The 16846-nt window shown below is 37.2% G+C and overlaps 1 protein-coding gene across 2 annotated transcripts in view; it reads left to right on the forward strand.

The window, feature by feature from the left end:
• Window positions 1–16846, forward strand: part of LOC121312706 (matrix metalloproteinase-16) — a 53554-nt gene that overhangs the window by 16373 nt on the left and 20335 nt on the right. For both annotated transcript variants that reach the window (XM_041244396.1, XM_041244397.1), the window contains 3 exons: window positions 903–1207; window positions 6976–7137; window positions 12977–13179. In XM_041244396.1, the coding sequence (XP_041100330.1) occupies window positions 903–1207; window positions 6976–7137; window positions 12977–13179 (670 nt within the window). The remainder of the gene's footprint in view (window positions 1–902; window positions 1208–6975; window positions 7138–12976; window positions 13180–16846) is intronic.

Below are 16846 nucleotides of genomic sequence, written 5' to 3' on the forward strand. Positions count from 1 at the left end.
TTGTAAAGCTTCAGATTACAATTTAAAGTAGAACTACTGGGAATAATCTTTGACATATTGTACTAAGTTGATAAGACACTAAGAGTCTGAGTTGGATCCAACACGCCCAGAGATTAATGAAGCACCTTCATGGTAAATACCTCTAGGGAAATAATAGCAAGGAATTTAATCTTTATTTGACCAGAGGTGACATATTAATTTCAATATCATTAACACTTTTATAGAGGAAGGAAAAATGCTTTTGGCCAATTTAGCTTTGATTGATGACGGTAGCCATGGATGATAAAGATTCAAATGCTGGCCTCTTTTAATTCCATCATGGGCTAGCCTTCTCAAATAAAATGTAAATTGGGGAAGGGTTGATGACTGATGATGGATTGCTGAGTAGACTTTCTGCCTAAAAATTAGATTTTCATCCCTCATGAGCTGCAGGGAAATGATAACATTCAAAGGTTAAAGTTCAGCTGCACTGCCTGGATTGAATTTTAAGAGCCACAGTTGTGCATTATCCTTTTATTCTTTTTTGTAGACTCTACTGTTGATTTTTTTTTTTTTTTTTGTGGGGGGGGGGGGGGGGGGGGGGGGGGGGGGTAATGCACATCATTCAAAAATACTTCTTCTATATGGTATATCCATGATTTCATATTTGGATTCTGGTTATGGATTTGCTCTACGCTGGGCTGAGATAAGAATGGGAAATATGTTTATTCTGTTTTAGAAACAGAGATTATCCATCAGGGATAATGTAACATATTTAAATGTACCTTTTTAGTCAGTTCTCCAACATACATCCTCAGCAACAAGCGTTTAAATAAATGAAAATTAAACAAATTGTAATTGTGCCATTTCATACACAATGGAACTCTTCTTTGTTCTGATATGTTTTTCATGTCTTTACACAGCATAAAGAACGTCACTCCTAAAGTAGGAGAAACGGAAACTCGTAAAGCCATTCGCCGTGCCTTTGATGTGTGGCAGAATGTGACCCCCTTGACATTTCAGGAAGTCCCATACAGTGAGCTGGAGTCTGGCAAAAGGGACGTGGACATTACAATTATATTTGCTTCGGGTTTCCATGGAGACAGTTCTCCTTTTGATGGTGAAGGGGGATTTTTGGCACACGCTTATTTTCCTGGGCCAGGGATTGGTGGAGACACACACTTTGACTCAGATGAGCCATGGACTTTAGGAAACCCAAATCATGATGGTATGATATTATTATTATTATTATTATTATTATTATTATTATTATTATTATTATTATTATTATTATTATTATTATTATTTATTATTGTTTTTTACTATTCAAAAATTTTATTTGGGGCAATGCCCTTCTCCCCCACATTGAAGAATCTGCTCCCTCTAACCTGTCTATGAAATTCAATGCTGTTTGTTTTTTTTTGTTTTTTTTTTTAATAATTCCACATGTTTCTTGTACACCGTGTAACAGTAACAGTTTCTCCATTCTCATTCTGTACTTCTGTTATGAAATGTGTGATAAAAAAGAGGGTTTCAGATTATGGTATTGGTCTTTGAAACCCCATGCTTATTGATTACCTGCTGACAAAAGATTCAAAGCCATCAATTCTACTATATGGAGTTTTTTTTTATTATGCCATTTAGTAGTGCATTCTCCCACTAGGATGGCTTGTTTAAAACATTCATAACAAAGAAAGGCTGATGGCTTACAAATAAAATAAAAGAATCACAACTTCAAACATACATGGCAAGTCTTTCATTATACTGTACACCTAGTGAAAGAGGCTGGGAGAGGGCTAAGTGGGCCTGATTTTACACTGTGGTTAGATTGTCCACATTTTACATTCACTATGGAGTGGGCACTTTGCCTGCAATTTCCCACCAGTGTACAGTACAGTACAGTATATACTGTTTAAAATTGAGGTCAGAAGAGTGAATAGAAACCACAGTTGCCTGTGAGGGAGCTTTGCAGTATCTTCAAGCACTGAAAGGTGTGATCCTGCCTGTCATCACCAACTGGTTAACTGAAGTGTCAACTCTTATCTATTAAATGTCTTCACGGTATACACTTTAGGAGCGTTGACACAGGAGGTGGCAGTGGTTTGATTCCCAGTTAATAAATCTTGCCTGTGACACAGAAAATAAAACAATACTTACCATACAAAATTAGTAGTATTTTCAACCGATTGGAGGTAAAAAAAATAAATAAAAATACACAAAAAACTAGATGCCGAAAAAGGTACACACCGATGACACCACTGTCCAAATCCTAGAATAAAGTGGTAAATTGGTTGTTAGTTTACTGATTTAGTATCCACAGCAGAAGATGATGCAGATCTCTGGTGAAAAGAATGTATCTGAAGCACTTGTATCTAGGTGCATGTGGCTTGTTTCACAGATTATAGATCAATTGTAAATGGAAGGCCAATGCCTCATGGTAGAGGTGTAGTGAATGGCATGTAGTTCCAGATATCACACTTAATGTTCCTAGGAACAGCTTTTGCATCACCCATTTGAATTAAATAATTTCACTTCCTAGTCCAATGAAACCTGCTGAATAATGTTACGTTGACAGCATTTGAAAAATGTGACATTTGGAACTCTAGCTTGAGAGAGAAATTTCTAATTAGATTTTTAATCATTGCATTGGGATTGCAAGTACAGGTTTTGCAGCTGGCTCCATAGCAGTCATTTATTATTTTAATAAGATGTTCATAGTGGAATAATGAGAAACCTATCCATTGATGGAAATAGAATAGGTAATAGATTATTTGTTACCGTGGTTTATGGTAAAGCCGCTTCCTCATTGTAACTCAAAATAAATATGTAAAATCTACAGCAGAATAGCCATAGCACTTGTATCACCTCTAGACCAACAACACACTCACATATGCATCACATGTGTAGCTAATAAATACAAATTGTATTAGGCTGCTAAAGTGAACAGTATTCCACATTGCTTTAGGTAATTGCAAGGCATAACACACTTAACAAGATGAGAGTATGCAAGCTATTTAAAATCAAGTTGACTTGCAAAATGATAGCATTGAGAAAGTTAAACATTAGGTATGCCCCCTAACCTAAAATGCACTGTTGCAGATAAATGGCTAAATTGCAGAGCACAGCAAGCAAATAGGTACCCCCCCCCCATTTTTAACGCTCCCTGAGTTTCAAATGTCAGGCGATAAACTAGTTTGACTTCAAAGGAACTGTTTCCCCTAATCCATTTGTAAAGGTGTGAAATCTGTAATCTGTGCCTCATCCCAGTGCCAGTCTTCTAAATCTGTTGAATAGCTGACTACAGCAGTCCGGATAACTGCTGTCTTGCAAGTCAATAACTATGTGGATGGCCCTTGGCTCTAAATAACCGATGCATCCTGTGTTAGTTGATCATTTGACAGTTACGAACGGACTGATAGATGTAAAAAAAAAAAAAAAAAAACACATAAAAAAGAAACCAATTCTTTAAAAATCACATTAATTCAAACATAGTTTTATTTATTTATTTCTTTATTATTTTTATCCCGATTCATTTTGAACATGTTTATCTTTCTATGTATTAAATCAGTGTAATTAAATATAGACATGGAAACCCAGGGATTCTTTTTTACAGTAATGCCTCCTGTTTATTAGACAAGTCCTTGCTTTTGTTTAAAAAGTGGGTCAGAGCATTAAAGTATAAACATGTTGAGGATGATGTCCAGCCCATGGGAACAAATAGGTAACATTTAACAGTATGGTTAGATGCTTTATGCTTTGCCATAAACTCCCCTGGGAAAACCCTGCTAGACTGCATTTGGGCTCTGGCATTAACTTGTTAAACAGAAGTGTGGTTAGACTTTCTTTATGATAGTAGAAGTGGAGATTCCTGCAACAAAACAAGAAGCCCACAGCAGGTGATGGGAGTGGGAAAAGAAAGATCTAACAGTTTGACACTAATTATATGTAACTAAATGTTGTTCTAGGTTGGCAACCACTGCCAGTCACATTGTTGTTGAAACTAAGTGACCTTGTATCAGAAAATCTATATGGCGTAGAACACATGTTAACACTAGTGTACATTCTGACCATTTGGCCCTGTGTAGGTTTTTGTATGGAAGGGTAAAATGACAAGGTTTCAACCCTGATGCATCTCTGTCAGAAATACGCTCCAGCAGTAGGCACCTCATAGACCTGTTAGTCCAGACTGGAATCGTACCATTCTTTGTTTTTTTTTTTTTTTAAATACTGTAGGGCAAGGACATCCTGGTTCTACAGATAAAACCGAGCAGAACCAAATGATAAATAGGACTTACAATTTCATCAGAGTCTATACTGGTTGCATTGGTTGAAAAACACACTACAGCCAGTTTCTCCTGCGAGCGTGGGTAACACAGCTGTATTATTACAGAAGGTGATCTTCTTAAACAAATCCCGCAGGGAATCGGTACTTTTTTGAAGACTTTATCCAACTCTTGACCGAGACTATTTTAAAAAGCACCAGATGAGCAGTCAGTGTGCCCAGAAAAAAAAGGAAAGCTTTGTCGTCAGCAGGAAAAGAGTACAGAAAAACAAACAAAACCCACAACCAAAAGGAAGATCATTCCGTACCAAAACCACAAAGGCACATTCGTTAGGTTGTGAACACAGATTTAAAGGAACGTGTTTTTTTATTTATTTATTTATTTTTTTAATCTCAATTAGAGGATGTGCTTAAAGCTACCCCAGTTGTGGAAATGAATTATTAAACTCATCCTCATGTCTCATCTCATGTCTAACATGTTATGCAGTGCCATGGAGTTTAATTGCAGTGTCTTAGATGCATGATGTTTATGATAGAATTTACAGTTAAAACATTTAGTATAAAACTTCTACTACAATAAATCAAGCAGTTACCACATACTGTTGCACTCCTATATAATGTACAGTACAACTCTCCCTGCTGCAGCTTAGCCAGTTGTGACACAGCTGCTTTTCATCCAATTTAAATATACTGTATATATTTTTTTGCCTCTGAGTTTGTTACGTTAATAAAAATGTTCACACACACACACACACAAAGGGTCTGGTTGATTAACCAATGTGGTAGCGCAAGTAGATATATATTTTTGTTTAAAAATTGCATTTTTTTTTTTGCAGTGTGGTTAACTAACCATTTGTGGCCTTTTTTCCACACAAATATGTGCAATGATTCCCTAGTGTGTCTCTTTGCTATGTACTGTAAGTATAGTATTAACATTTGTATTTATATAAATACATGTAAGTAGAAAAATTGCTTAAAAAGCTAACCCTTTTTTTACAAATGTAAACAGTATAACTTTCCAATATCTAATTTATTTCATTTTATGTGAACATGGAGAGACTTGTAGCTGGGTTTTTTGATTGAAGTGTATTTTGTGTAGAATATAGTCTTTATTACGTGGCTTAATCTATGGAAACCCTGACTGCATTTTGAGGCCAAGTGCACTCTTAATCCAGAAATAGAATTAGCGTATAAATTAAGGTTTGCATTGTTTCCCAATGTGGGGTTGAAAACATAATTCAGAACCATAGGCTTATTGATGAATACACTTTCCAGTTCATGCCATGTATGAATGCACACACCATGGTTATGGGGTTATGTGTGTTCTAGGTCTGATTGTATCTTTAATTTTATTGCCCTTATGGTTTACTGTTGGTTGGGGTTTATTGATGTTCCTTCTTTTTTCTAATGTTGAAGACAGGAGAATCTAAATACAGAGACTCAGAGGCACTGTTAGAAATGTGGGTTTTCCAAAGACAACTCTTTATATCATTCCAAAGACAGCAGTGTTTATCTTAACCACAGTTATACAGCATATAAGTTAAATAGACCCTTAAAATCTCAGTTGACAAATTCAAACTCAAACCTCACTAAAACAGCATAGAAGTACAACCCACATGAGTAAGGCCTAATTATCACAAGGAACTGAGTAAAATAACAAAAAATGTAATATTTAACCTTGAGTCGTATGAACATACCGGTATGTTCGCTGCTCTCTGGTCCCCTCTGGTACGTTCTGCAACTTTAAATTTGAATTACTGAGCCTACAAAACCCCTGATCACATAATATTGTAACACTAGGTTTCTGTAACTCCTTTTCTTGGTCTTTTGTGTCCTCTGCCAGATATTGACTGAATTACTTATAGTAAACCCAGTCAAAAAAATTTCAATAGTGTTCGTAAACTGACAAAAATGGCTCAGTGAGAAAGAAGTATTAGCAATAATACTAAATTCAGTCTCTGATTTATGTTCAAGTACATTTCTTCCACTGAATTGGATGTCAGTGAGTGTGTCAGTAAAGACATAAGCGAAGAATATGTACCATCAACATCAAGTGACAGCGATGAGGTGGCTCCAAGCTCTGTGCGTTGTTCCATGCTTCACGGAGTATCATATGCTGAAGCATTAGACACTCTCACTCCTTCCGCCCTCACAACCTGTTTACCCGGATACAATATAGTCTTGTCTCTCACACTTTTTTTTTGTTAGGACGTGTTGTCATGGTTGTTCCACCCCATTGTTTATTGTTTATTGTTTATTGCCTACATGTTATTTTTTAGTCAAAACCTTTCCCTGTGACTAAATAAAAATATATATATATATATATATATATATATATATATATATATATATATATATATATATATATATATATACAGTTTATTTATTTATGGTAAAAATTATTTGTCTGTATTTTGTCAGTATTCATTCCATACATACAAACGAATAGCTTTCAGCTTGTTTGTATGCTGTACTCGTAATGATCAAGCAAATGCAGAAGACAGAAAAAATAATTCCCGTAGGACTGGCATGGTATTGTAGAACTCACTACTTAAGATTAAATAAAAAAATGGAAATTTGTAGCTAAAATCACAATTTGCACTATTGTTCATTTCTCTTTCAGGACTGTCCTCTCTGAAGCACCTTCAATACATGCGTGTGCCTGGGAACTGTGGGTAGCTCAATTTGCTGAAGCATTCTTCTTCTTTTGACAGGAAATGATTTGTTTCTGGTTGCAGTTCATGAACTGGGCCATGCCTTAGGCCTTGAACATTCCAACGATCCCACAGCAATCATGGCCCCTTTTTACCAGTACATGGAAACAGATAATTTCAGACTGCCTAATGATGATCTGCAGGGTATCCAGAAAATATACGGTATGTAGTTGCATCCTTTTAAACACATTTTTTGATATTTTCATAATCTGTTGTCTCAAAAGGCTGGTATTGCTTGCTTTGTATAGAACATGTTATAGCTCAATATTAAAATCTATAAATACATTTATATACGATAAATGTCTGTAAAACCACTTGCTATTTTTTTTATTTTCTTACCAAAAATAATCATTTGAAATCACCTATGTTTGTGTAGTTTATACCTGCTGTCTGTCCCGTCTCCTTTCCACTCTGAATGGCTGGGGGTTGCTGTCCGTCATCTCTGTGGTCCATTAGTACTGTAATTTCACCCTGTTCTGACAGATCTCCTTGACTGAAGTAGTGCTAGAATGCTTTAATTTGTTTAAATGACTGTCAGTCATGATCAACCTGAACCAGCTGTGCACTTTCACTTGCCAGCTACAGTGCCTGTCATTCAAAGCACCTACTTTGAAATTAGCAGGTTAAGGTGTGCGTAAGCTTTTGCTTTTGGTATAGGGTGACAGTTACTAGTAATTTGAAAATGGGGCGCAAAAGAAAAACACTTAATGAACATTGTCGACAATACCCTGGCCGATGGCTGAAGTTTCCATCACAGGACGAAGCAGGCCCATCTGCCTTGCCTTCCAGTGACTCTTGAGTCCAGCTGTGCTGAAGCAGGAGAGCTCAGACTCTGAATAATAAGTATCTATCTAATGTTTTGTTCTGTGCTTATCATTTCTACCTGTAAAATTTTGCTGTAAAAGTCTGTGCAATACCCTTTTATATGCAACGTTTTGAACAGTTTATTTGAGGCATTTTTTTAAAAAAATTGTGCGGTGTCTTTGTCTTTACAAGGTATAGCTCTGCTGTGACCAAACGTTATTTCAATAAAAATTTGTAACCATGGTTTTGTTGTATGCTGAATATGATAAAGGGGTTTCGCTAAGTGAGTCGTTTTACAATAATGTTTTACAAAAAGTCTGTTTGTTATAAAGCATAAAGGGCAATTTCAAGCATTCTCTGCTTGAATTGAAAAATAAAGATTTTAAAAAACGGTAAATTCTTTCTAAAATAAATGTCGATATTAATCGTCGATTTGACAGAAAAATAAAAATCGAATAGTAGCAGGCCTAGCTATAACCCAGTTCAATCAATAGACCTTCCTTTCACAGTGATATTACTTGTTCATGCAATGCAGAGGAGACTGTACTTGAGATCTGTGATTTGAGTCTTGCAGCAGAGGATTTGCAGACCATATAAAAACTTGTAAAGTAGCCTGGGAGAGAAACAAGAGGCTGCTTGTTTAATATTCCTGCACTGCAGAGGAGTGACCCGAAGTATTTGTGGCAGGATTAGGCAGCTAGTACTGGATGATCTTCTTGTTTGCTATTTTTTTTTTTTACCTCAATAGCAACAGTGTTTGCAGTAAGTGTTCTAAATTTACAGCTTTTATTTGAAAAACAGTTTTCTGTTCAGCCAAAAAATTTACAGCTATGGCCCAAAGCTTAGCATTACCTAGAATTTTAGACACAACTAAAAAAAAAAAAAAAACATATATAAACATATTGAATTATTATTATTATTATTGTTGTTGTTGTTAATAATAGTAATATATAAGTTAAATATTGCAATTTGGCTTCAAACACCTAGTATGATCCCATACTTGTTACCTTAACATAGCCTACTGGTACATACTGGTTGTTATAAACAACAACTGCAAACTGAGACTTACTTGAAGAAAAGCTGAATTGACTGAGGTGTTTAATTTCCGGTATAATTTAGTTTTTTTTTTTTTCATTAATATTTTGGCAGAGCAAAAGTAATTAAAAGGGTCATTTGCTTTATTACCACAGCTGACCGTGCGTTCTGGAACAAAATCAGACAGGGGTCGATTTTAAATAGTCAGTTTTTGCACGCGAGCAAGTGAGGAGTATATTAGCTTGCAAAAAATGGAACACAGCAAAATCCTTGAAAGTTGGCCTGGTAGTTTTTTTATTTACTGCGTAACCTTGGCCAAGGATGGACAGATTACTGGCCTACCTTTATTCAATGAGAGCTACTGTAGTATAGGATCAAAGCTTGTCCATTTTTCTGATAAATCTGATTATTTGATATTGCAACAGTAAGCATTGCATTAAATACATTCAATTTATATTTTAAAATGTATCTGATATTGAAGAATATAACTACCATAACAATTGTTTCCTCTAGCAATTATTTAACCAGAGTATTTCTGTTCAAGAGTTTTCTTGGCAGACTTACACAATCGCATTTGATAAAAAAAAAACGTAGAAACTAGACTAATTTTTGGTTAGTCATTGGTTACAAACTTTTACTTTTATAATGTCAAATTATCCATTGCTGTTATGAATATATTTTTGACTACAAAAGGACTGGTTACATTTCTAAATATGATTTTTTTTTTTTCTAAACATTTTGGTCTGGGAATAGTTGTGTTTAATAGCATCTCGTTCACACTTACTGTGCCGGCCTTGGGCCGTCTTTCGACCGCCTCAGAATTTCCGTTCACAGTTCACAGAGGTTTTAGGGGGCCTGAGTGTGTTCACATAAGTGGCTGAAAAGGAAGCCTAAATTGTGGCGAAGTGCTTGTCGGGAGTGTAAACAGTTACGTAAACACTGCATTCCCGGAAGTCAACATAAGAGATTGAGCTGGGAAATTTGCAGACGTAAATATGGCAATCTTATTTATTGCAACACTGTTGGTACTGTACTTATTGCATAAGATACGATAAAGGCGTGTGTTGACAGTGCAGTCGGTTACTATGGAAAGAAGCGATCGTGTTGGATCATGCGTAGATGCAGCAAACAAGGACGTGTACATTACATTAGTCACAATACAGAGATTATTATATTAATGGTGACTGAATATGCAACGTTGTATGCATTTTTTATCAACATTAGATTTACAATCTTAGCTACAATCTGAAATGTGTGTGTATATATATATATATATATACACACACAGAGCGCGAGAGAGCCCAAGTTTTATCATTTTAATGAAAGCTCTACAATGAAGAAATACTTACTGTTAATGACTGACTCAGCATCATCATTGTCAAACGTGTCTGTGTATTCAGTGCATTCCCCATTGCTATTTAACGGGCTGGAGATTGCGTAGGTTCCATAAAATCCAAGATCCGTGGTGGGATTATCTCTTGCCTGCTGCTAAGTATTTCCGAGAGTTCTCGGACAAACTTGCAGGTTTTCACCAGAGATATGGACATAAAGGAGAGAGCTGCTTCTGCATCCAGCGCTCAAAGAATATCACAGACATTTGCAAAGCGTTTTGGAGATGTTATAGTAATAAAATATTGACTTGGATCGCATTATTGGGGAGTTTGGTGATGAAACGAGTGATTGGGAGAATATCTACGTCTATAAAGAGGCATGTGAAAAATACAGCGAACAAGGGGTGGGGCTTGGTTGGAAATGCAGGACTGTCCTGTTCCGATTCAATACATTTTAAACATGCTTTACTCTGGGGATGCGCGTGACAAGTGCTGAGTAAATGGACCACTAAGGGTTCATTTCTGCATCGTCCCCTTAAAACCGACATTGTTTTGATCTACTATGCTCAACCTAGTAGGGGAGTGGTTTGAGCTACGTCACCGCACTGACGCGTTAAGGCCGGCCCAGGGTCTGTGTTGGGTTCACACATGCAGCTAGGCCGGCCCTGAGGCATCATTGGTAGTTTAGGCCGCATGAAAAAGCTGGTCTAAATTTCACCCGGCCCAGGGCCGATTTTTCATTTCTCAAGTGTTCACACATGAGATAAGGCGGCCCTGGTTGGTCTAAACCGCAGTGTGAATGGGGTGTATGTAACTAACAAAAAACTTCCCGAATACACTTACTAGGGTAACCTTTGGAATTAACCATTAAGCAATTAAAGACTACAGTACATTATATGGAAAACTGAGTCTCCATTAAAAAGATGGGCTCACCCAAATCTACTGATCTTCTGTATCCGGATGGGTTTTGTCAATAAGGCTGTCATTATCCTCAAAATGAAGGAATGTGCCGAGAAATGAGTGTCTCATTTGCTACTTTAAACAGCTGCGTTATTCCAACCACAGCACTGCATCACTGGATTCCTGCAGTGAGCAGATGTTGGCGATGGGAACAACTGTTTTTTTAGCCTTTCTAAGCATCAGTATGGATTGATATTATCAGGAAGTAAGCCACAATGACGACCTACAAATCTACAAAGCCTGCACCATTATTTTTCTGGTGTCTCTTTGTTGCCATGTTATTGTAATCATCTGTTTTGCTACTGATGTGTCTGAAAGAGAAAGGGATCTTTCTATAATAAAAGATTCAAGTGATTGGGAAAACAAAAAGCAAACTAGACAAGTGATATCCCCTACAGCACAAGGAAAGACTCAACATAAAATAGAAACAGATAAAAAGAAGCTGCCTTAGCAGGGCTGCAACAGTAAACGCCTAATTTACGTGAATGCCGCTCGTTGTGTGTGTGTGTGTGTGTGTGTGTGTGTGTATATATGTGTGTATGTGTGTGTTTCAGCACTTTAAATGTCTACTTCAGCATTGCTTTTTAATTTCTAGACATACCTAGAGAAAGTCTCATGAAATTATAAAGAAACTTTGCATGGTCTATAGTCGGATAGCACTCAATGTGCATACACAAGTTCTAGAGAGTATAAGAAGGTCATGGTGATCTACTGTACTTGTCATGGTGATCTACTTGATTGTAATAGCTCCAAGTTTGTATCACAAGCCGTGGAGAGAGACGTGTGTTAAAGTTTGTATTTATTAATTAACTCCATTATAGGAGTAACCCCAACATCCCCCCCCCCTCCCCCTCCCATAACAGGCTTTTCTGAGAGAGAGGGGAGAAGAGAACAAGCAGCCGATAGTGTTCATAACCACTGCTTGCCAATGCCTGCTTCTGGTTCATTAGCATGAACTGACCTGCCAATGCAGAAACTTGATTTCTGGCTTCCCACGCCCTGGGGACAGCTGCTCTTTTCATCACTAAAAAAGCCAGCTTCTTAGCCAGCTCAATTGACAGCTGCAAAAATTGCTTAGCTTTCGTCATTATTATGTTTTTTTTCCTAGAAATATCTATGACTAACGTACTGTGCAGTGTACATGTTTGCTGTGCCACCATGACCACCACTTTTAAGGAAGCCAATGCTTTAAATGTTCTTCTAAAAAGGATGAATTTTAAAAACTTTGGTTAGCATTTCATTAAACAGTATGACATAGAAGAGGCTGGTAATTATTTGTCATCAAGCAAAACTAGATAATAATGTATAATAATCTTTTAATTAAATTTATGAGAAACTGATGACAACAGTCGGAGTTCAGTCAAAAATAAAAAGTTTGTTCAAATTGAGTAAATACATGAACATTTTTTTCACCTATGATGCAAGGTGTTAATTTAAAGGACAAATGGTGAAAAAGACTCCCATTGTATAGCAGTTTGATCCGTTTCAGAATTATCCGCAATGGAACAAGCTTAGGTGTCTATAATGAAGCTCATAATAAAATCTAAAACTGACATGCAGTGGAAGTCTTTTTTCCAACTATGTTGTCTCCTGAGTGCACATAAATCATTTTATCTTTAAAAAACTTTAAAGGACTGTAGCATTCCTTATTAGGTTTGAGAATTCCATATGTTTGCTTTGTTTAACTGTTTTTATATTCTACACTAATATATTCACGACATAATTACATGAAAGCAGCCTATGAAAATTACCTTCTACAATAATTACATATAGGCGTGGTGAAAATCCTTATGCTTCCATAAAATGATGTTGGTAGATTGAAGCAGAATTATAAATGCTAACATTTCTGGTGCTTCTTCGTATTCCGCAAGGTCCACCAGACAAGATTCCGCAACCCACAAGACCTCTTCCCACTATCCCGCCACAGCGCTCAAACCCAACCCTGGATCCGCGGAAGACCAACCGGCAACCCAAACTTCCCCGGCCACCTTCTTACCCTGGTGCCAAACCCAACATCTGCGATGGGAACTTCAATACCCTGGCCATTCTTCGCCGGGAGATGTTTGTTTTCAAGGTAGGAGGCTGAGCTGTATGAAATTTGAGTGCCTGCGTTTCTACATCTGTTCTTTAAATATCTAAAGATTGCTTTGCTACTGGGATACATTTTCCAGACGCGCACCCATTTATATATGGAGCTTTAATATCAACAAGCCTCTCTGTTACTCTTGACAAGCCCTTTGTAAAGAGTCTAAAGTGCCAGTATGTTCTATGGTAGCAGTGTAAGTGAAACATAAATAAACATTCTGTGTGGGATGTATGGCACTGTTTCATTTAAAATACTCTGCAATAGGCTGGTGCATTAAACTCTCTATTGGTCTGGTAATACAGTAGATCCCTTGTTGTGTGGTGGATAAGTAAGGACAGGGTTCTCCAAATATGCTACCAAGCTATTTGTGTATTGCACTATTCCAGAGTGTATGGAAGGTTGTGGAGTAGCTAGAATACTCCAGTTTTGTACATTGACTGACTAACAAACTGGTTTAACTAGTAACTGTGTGAGAGTTGTGTGAAACTGTTCAGCAACATGTATGTGAAAGCAGAAGGATCTTTGTGATTTTGCAGTGGTTGCCCGTGCAGCTGGATCGCTCCTCATTGACCAATGTGTCCATCAGGTCTGTCTCCCTGGTGTGCAGAAGACCAGAACTGGAAAGCACTCAAAAATAACAGACGCGCTTGAGTGTCCAAATTCATAGAAACTTACAACACCAGACAAGACACACCTGATGCCACTCGAACAATTCCCAGGTGCTATGCATTGTGTGTTTCAGCAGCAGGTCACACTCATTTTTGGATCAGTCTGTAAAGTCATAACTCTAATACTGCTTTTTAGGCAGAACAGGTTTCCCTTTACTTATTAACACAGATGTAACTTGCTGGCATTGATTCTATGAGATATGTGGCAACACCCTTTTCCCTGCCACTTCATTTTTATTCTAGTTTATATGTATAGGTGTCAGGATCCTCCCTCAGGAAAATTGACAGAGTTGGTTGACTGGCTGGTTGAACTCTGATTGACAACTTTCTAACACTGAAATTTAAAGCACCTGTCTTCCCGGCTAGCGTATTTAGTCACTGTCAAAAAAAAATTACATTCCAAGAAACTGTAACAGGGGAAATTTCAACACCTGTTGGTATGTATGTAGATTTGAAAGCCAGACAGTTTTCATTTCTTCTTTGGCTACAATATTTTTTTTTTTTATTTTTTTTTTTTGTCTAAAGAGTTCCAAGAGCAAATTCTTATCTAAAATATAGGGTGTGTGTTTTTTCAATGGAAAGCACTCCTATAAATATTATTTTCCTGAAACACAGTAATAATTCCATTAAGCATCATGCTTTTTTTAAGAACATAAGAATGTTTACTAACAAGAGGAGACCATTCGACCAGTCTTCCTCGTTTGGTTGTTAGTAGTTTATTGATCCCAGAGTCTCATCAAGCAGCTTCTTGAAGGATCCCAGAGTGTCAGCTTCAACAACATTACTGGGGAGTTGGTTCCAGACTTCCACAATGCTCCGTTTAAAAAGGTGCCTCCTATTTTCTGTCCTGAATGCTCCTTTATCTAATCTCCATTTGTGACCCCTGGTCCTTGTTTGTTTTTTCAGGTGGAAAAAGTCTCTCGGGTTGACATTGTCAATACGTTTTAGGATTGTGGATGCTTGAATCAGATCGCTGCGTAGTCGTCTTTGTTCAAGACTGAATAGATTCAGTTCTTTTAGCCTGTCTGCATATGGGCTGAAAGGGCAGTGGTTAAGGTGTTGGCTTTTTCGATATGAATTTGAGAGAGATGCTTGAGTTTGTATGTTTAACCTCTAATGGATTCTGCTGTAACTGTATTGTTCTTTTCTAGTTTCAATTGTTTTATTCCTCCCAGAAAAAATGCACTTTCTGTAAAACAGGGCCCCAATCTGTACACAAGGTGTTTAAAAAAAGAAGAAAAAAATAACGTTGAAAATCACTAATTATTAATAATTAGACAAGCATTTTTCGAATATGACTTTAAATGACTGTGGCAAAGTGGTTAACTGTGTTCAGGTGAAGGTAATGGAGCAGTGATTAATAAAAAGACAGATAATTCTAATCCAGGTGCAATGTTGTTTATTGGTTTTTAAATCCAATGGCCTGGTGGCAAAACAACAGTAAATAATAACAATGGTAATGAAGTATTATTATTAACAACAAACAAAAACAAACAAAACACTTACGTTTCACAACACAGGTTCTCCTTCTGGTCCTTTAATATAACCATTCACAAAGGAACAGATCACATCACTATGTCCCCTTTTTATTTCGTCACCCATGACCCCTTGGTAAACGAGAGCATCCGCTCCTCCAATCCGCGGATACCACGCCGTTTTGCCGTCCGGGTCATTGAGTTTGTATACCGTAGCTCTGCCCCCTTTCTAGATGGCCGACTTCCACCTAACCCTGGGAATAAACTGCCGTGCCATTTAGTCCAGGGTATTCTGTTCCATTTACACAGCGCCCCCGCAAGTGGGGAGGGAGATCTAACACCAAAAATCATTCAATCTCGGTCACAATGACATGCACAAAGACTTATGATACATTTAAAAATGTGCACTGGCTTTGCAACTTTCATCACAAGCAGTTCCCTAGATACATGCAAAGCTTAGATAACACACAGAACCCTTTCTACATACCTCCAAAGTACTGTAGGTACAGCAAGCGTATTACATCCTCCAAGTTGGGTCTGCATCCCCAGCAGCAGGAAATACAGTAACACTCATCCAGAGTATAGATCTTTTAAGAATCTTGAGCATTATATAAGTTTAAAAAATATCAAGCACAGTTAAAGTTCTTGTAATTCTAATAAAATGATGTTTGAATGTCTGTGGGGCATGCCAAACAGTACACAGTGGCTGAAATGGTTAAGCTTCAGCTGATAAAACACAAGGCACATGATGAGTGGTGCTGGACAGGGTGGTTAAGCATGTGGTGTGGGTGTTAGGATACGAACCATATGAGGGATCTAATATGAACCAGATGATAATGTTCCTGTTGGCAGCAATGCTGAAGGCTTCACTGCTGGTGGTTCTTTTACTTGTTTATAGATAAGTGAGCAGAGTCGTTTTAATCTGAGACTTGTGATAACAAGGACCCTTATAAAAAAATTTATTTACAGCATACTGTAGCAAAGTGTAATAAAGCACTGTGACAAAGTGCCCGCCCCTGTGTATTTTCTGATATGTTGCGTGTGGTGTGTTAAATGTTGGTGTATAGGCATTGGTACATGGGATATAAATGGGTCTGTGTTTCACGTGTGTTTAAAAATGCATAATTGTATTTAGGCACGGGATTCACGTGCATTTAAAGTAGTTAATACAGTAGCTTGTGAAAGTATTGACCCCCCTTGGCATTTTTCCTATTTTGTTGCCTTACAACCTGGAATTAAAAAGGATTTATATTTGGATTTCATGGAATGGACATACACAAAATAGTCCAAATTGGTGAAGTGAAATGAAAAAAATAACTTGTTTAAAAAAATTCTAAAAAATAAATAATGGAAAAGTGGTGCGTACATATGTATTCACCCCCTTTGCTATTAAGCCTCTACATAAGATCTGGTGCAACCAGTTACCTTCAGAAGTCACATAATTAGTTAAATAAAGTCCACATATGTGCAATCAAAGTGTCACATGATCTGTCACATGATCTCAGTATATAT

This window comes from Polyodon spathula, chromosome 3 (genome assembly GCF_017654505.1).
Source record: "Polyodon spathula isolate WHYD16114869_AA chromosome 3, ASM1765450v1, whole genome shotgun sequence".
Lineage (NCBI taxonomy): Eukaryota > Metazoa > Chordata > Actinopteri > Acipenseriformes > Polyodontidae > Polyodon > Polyodon spathula.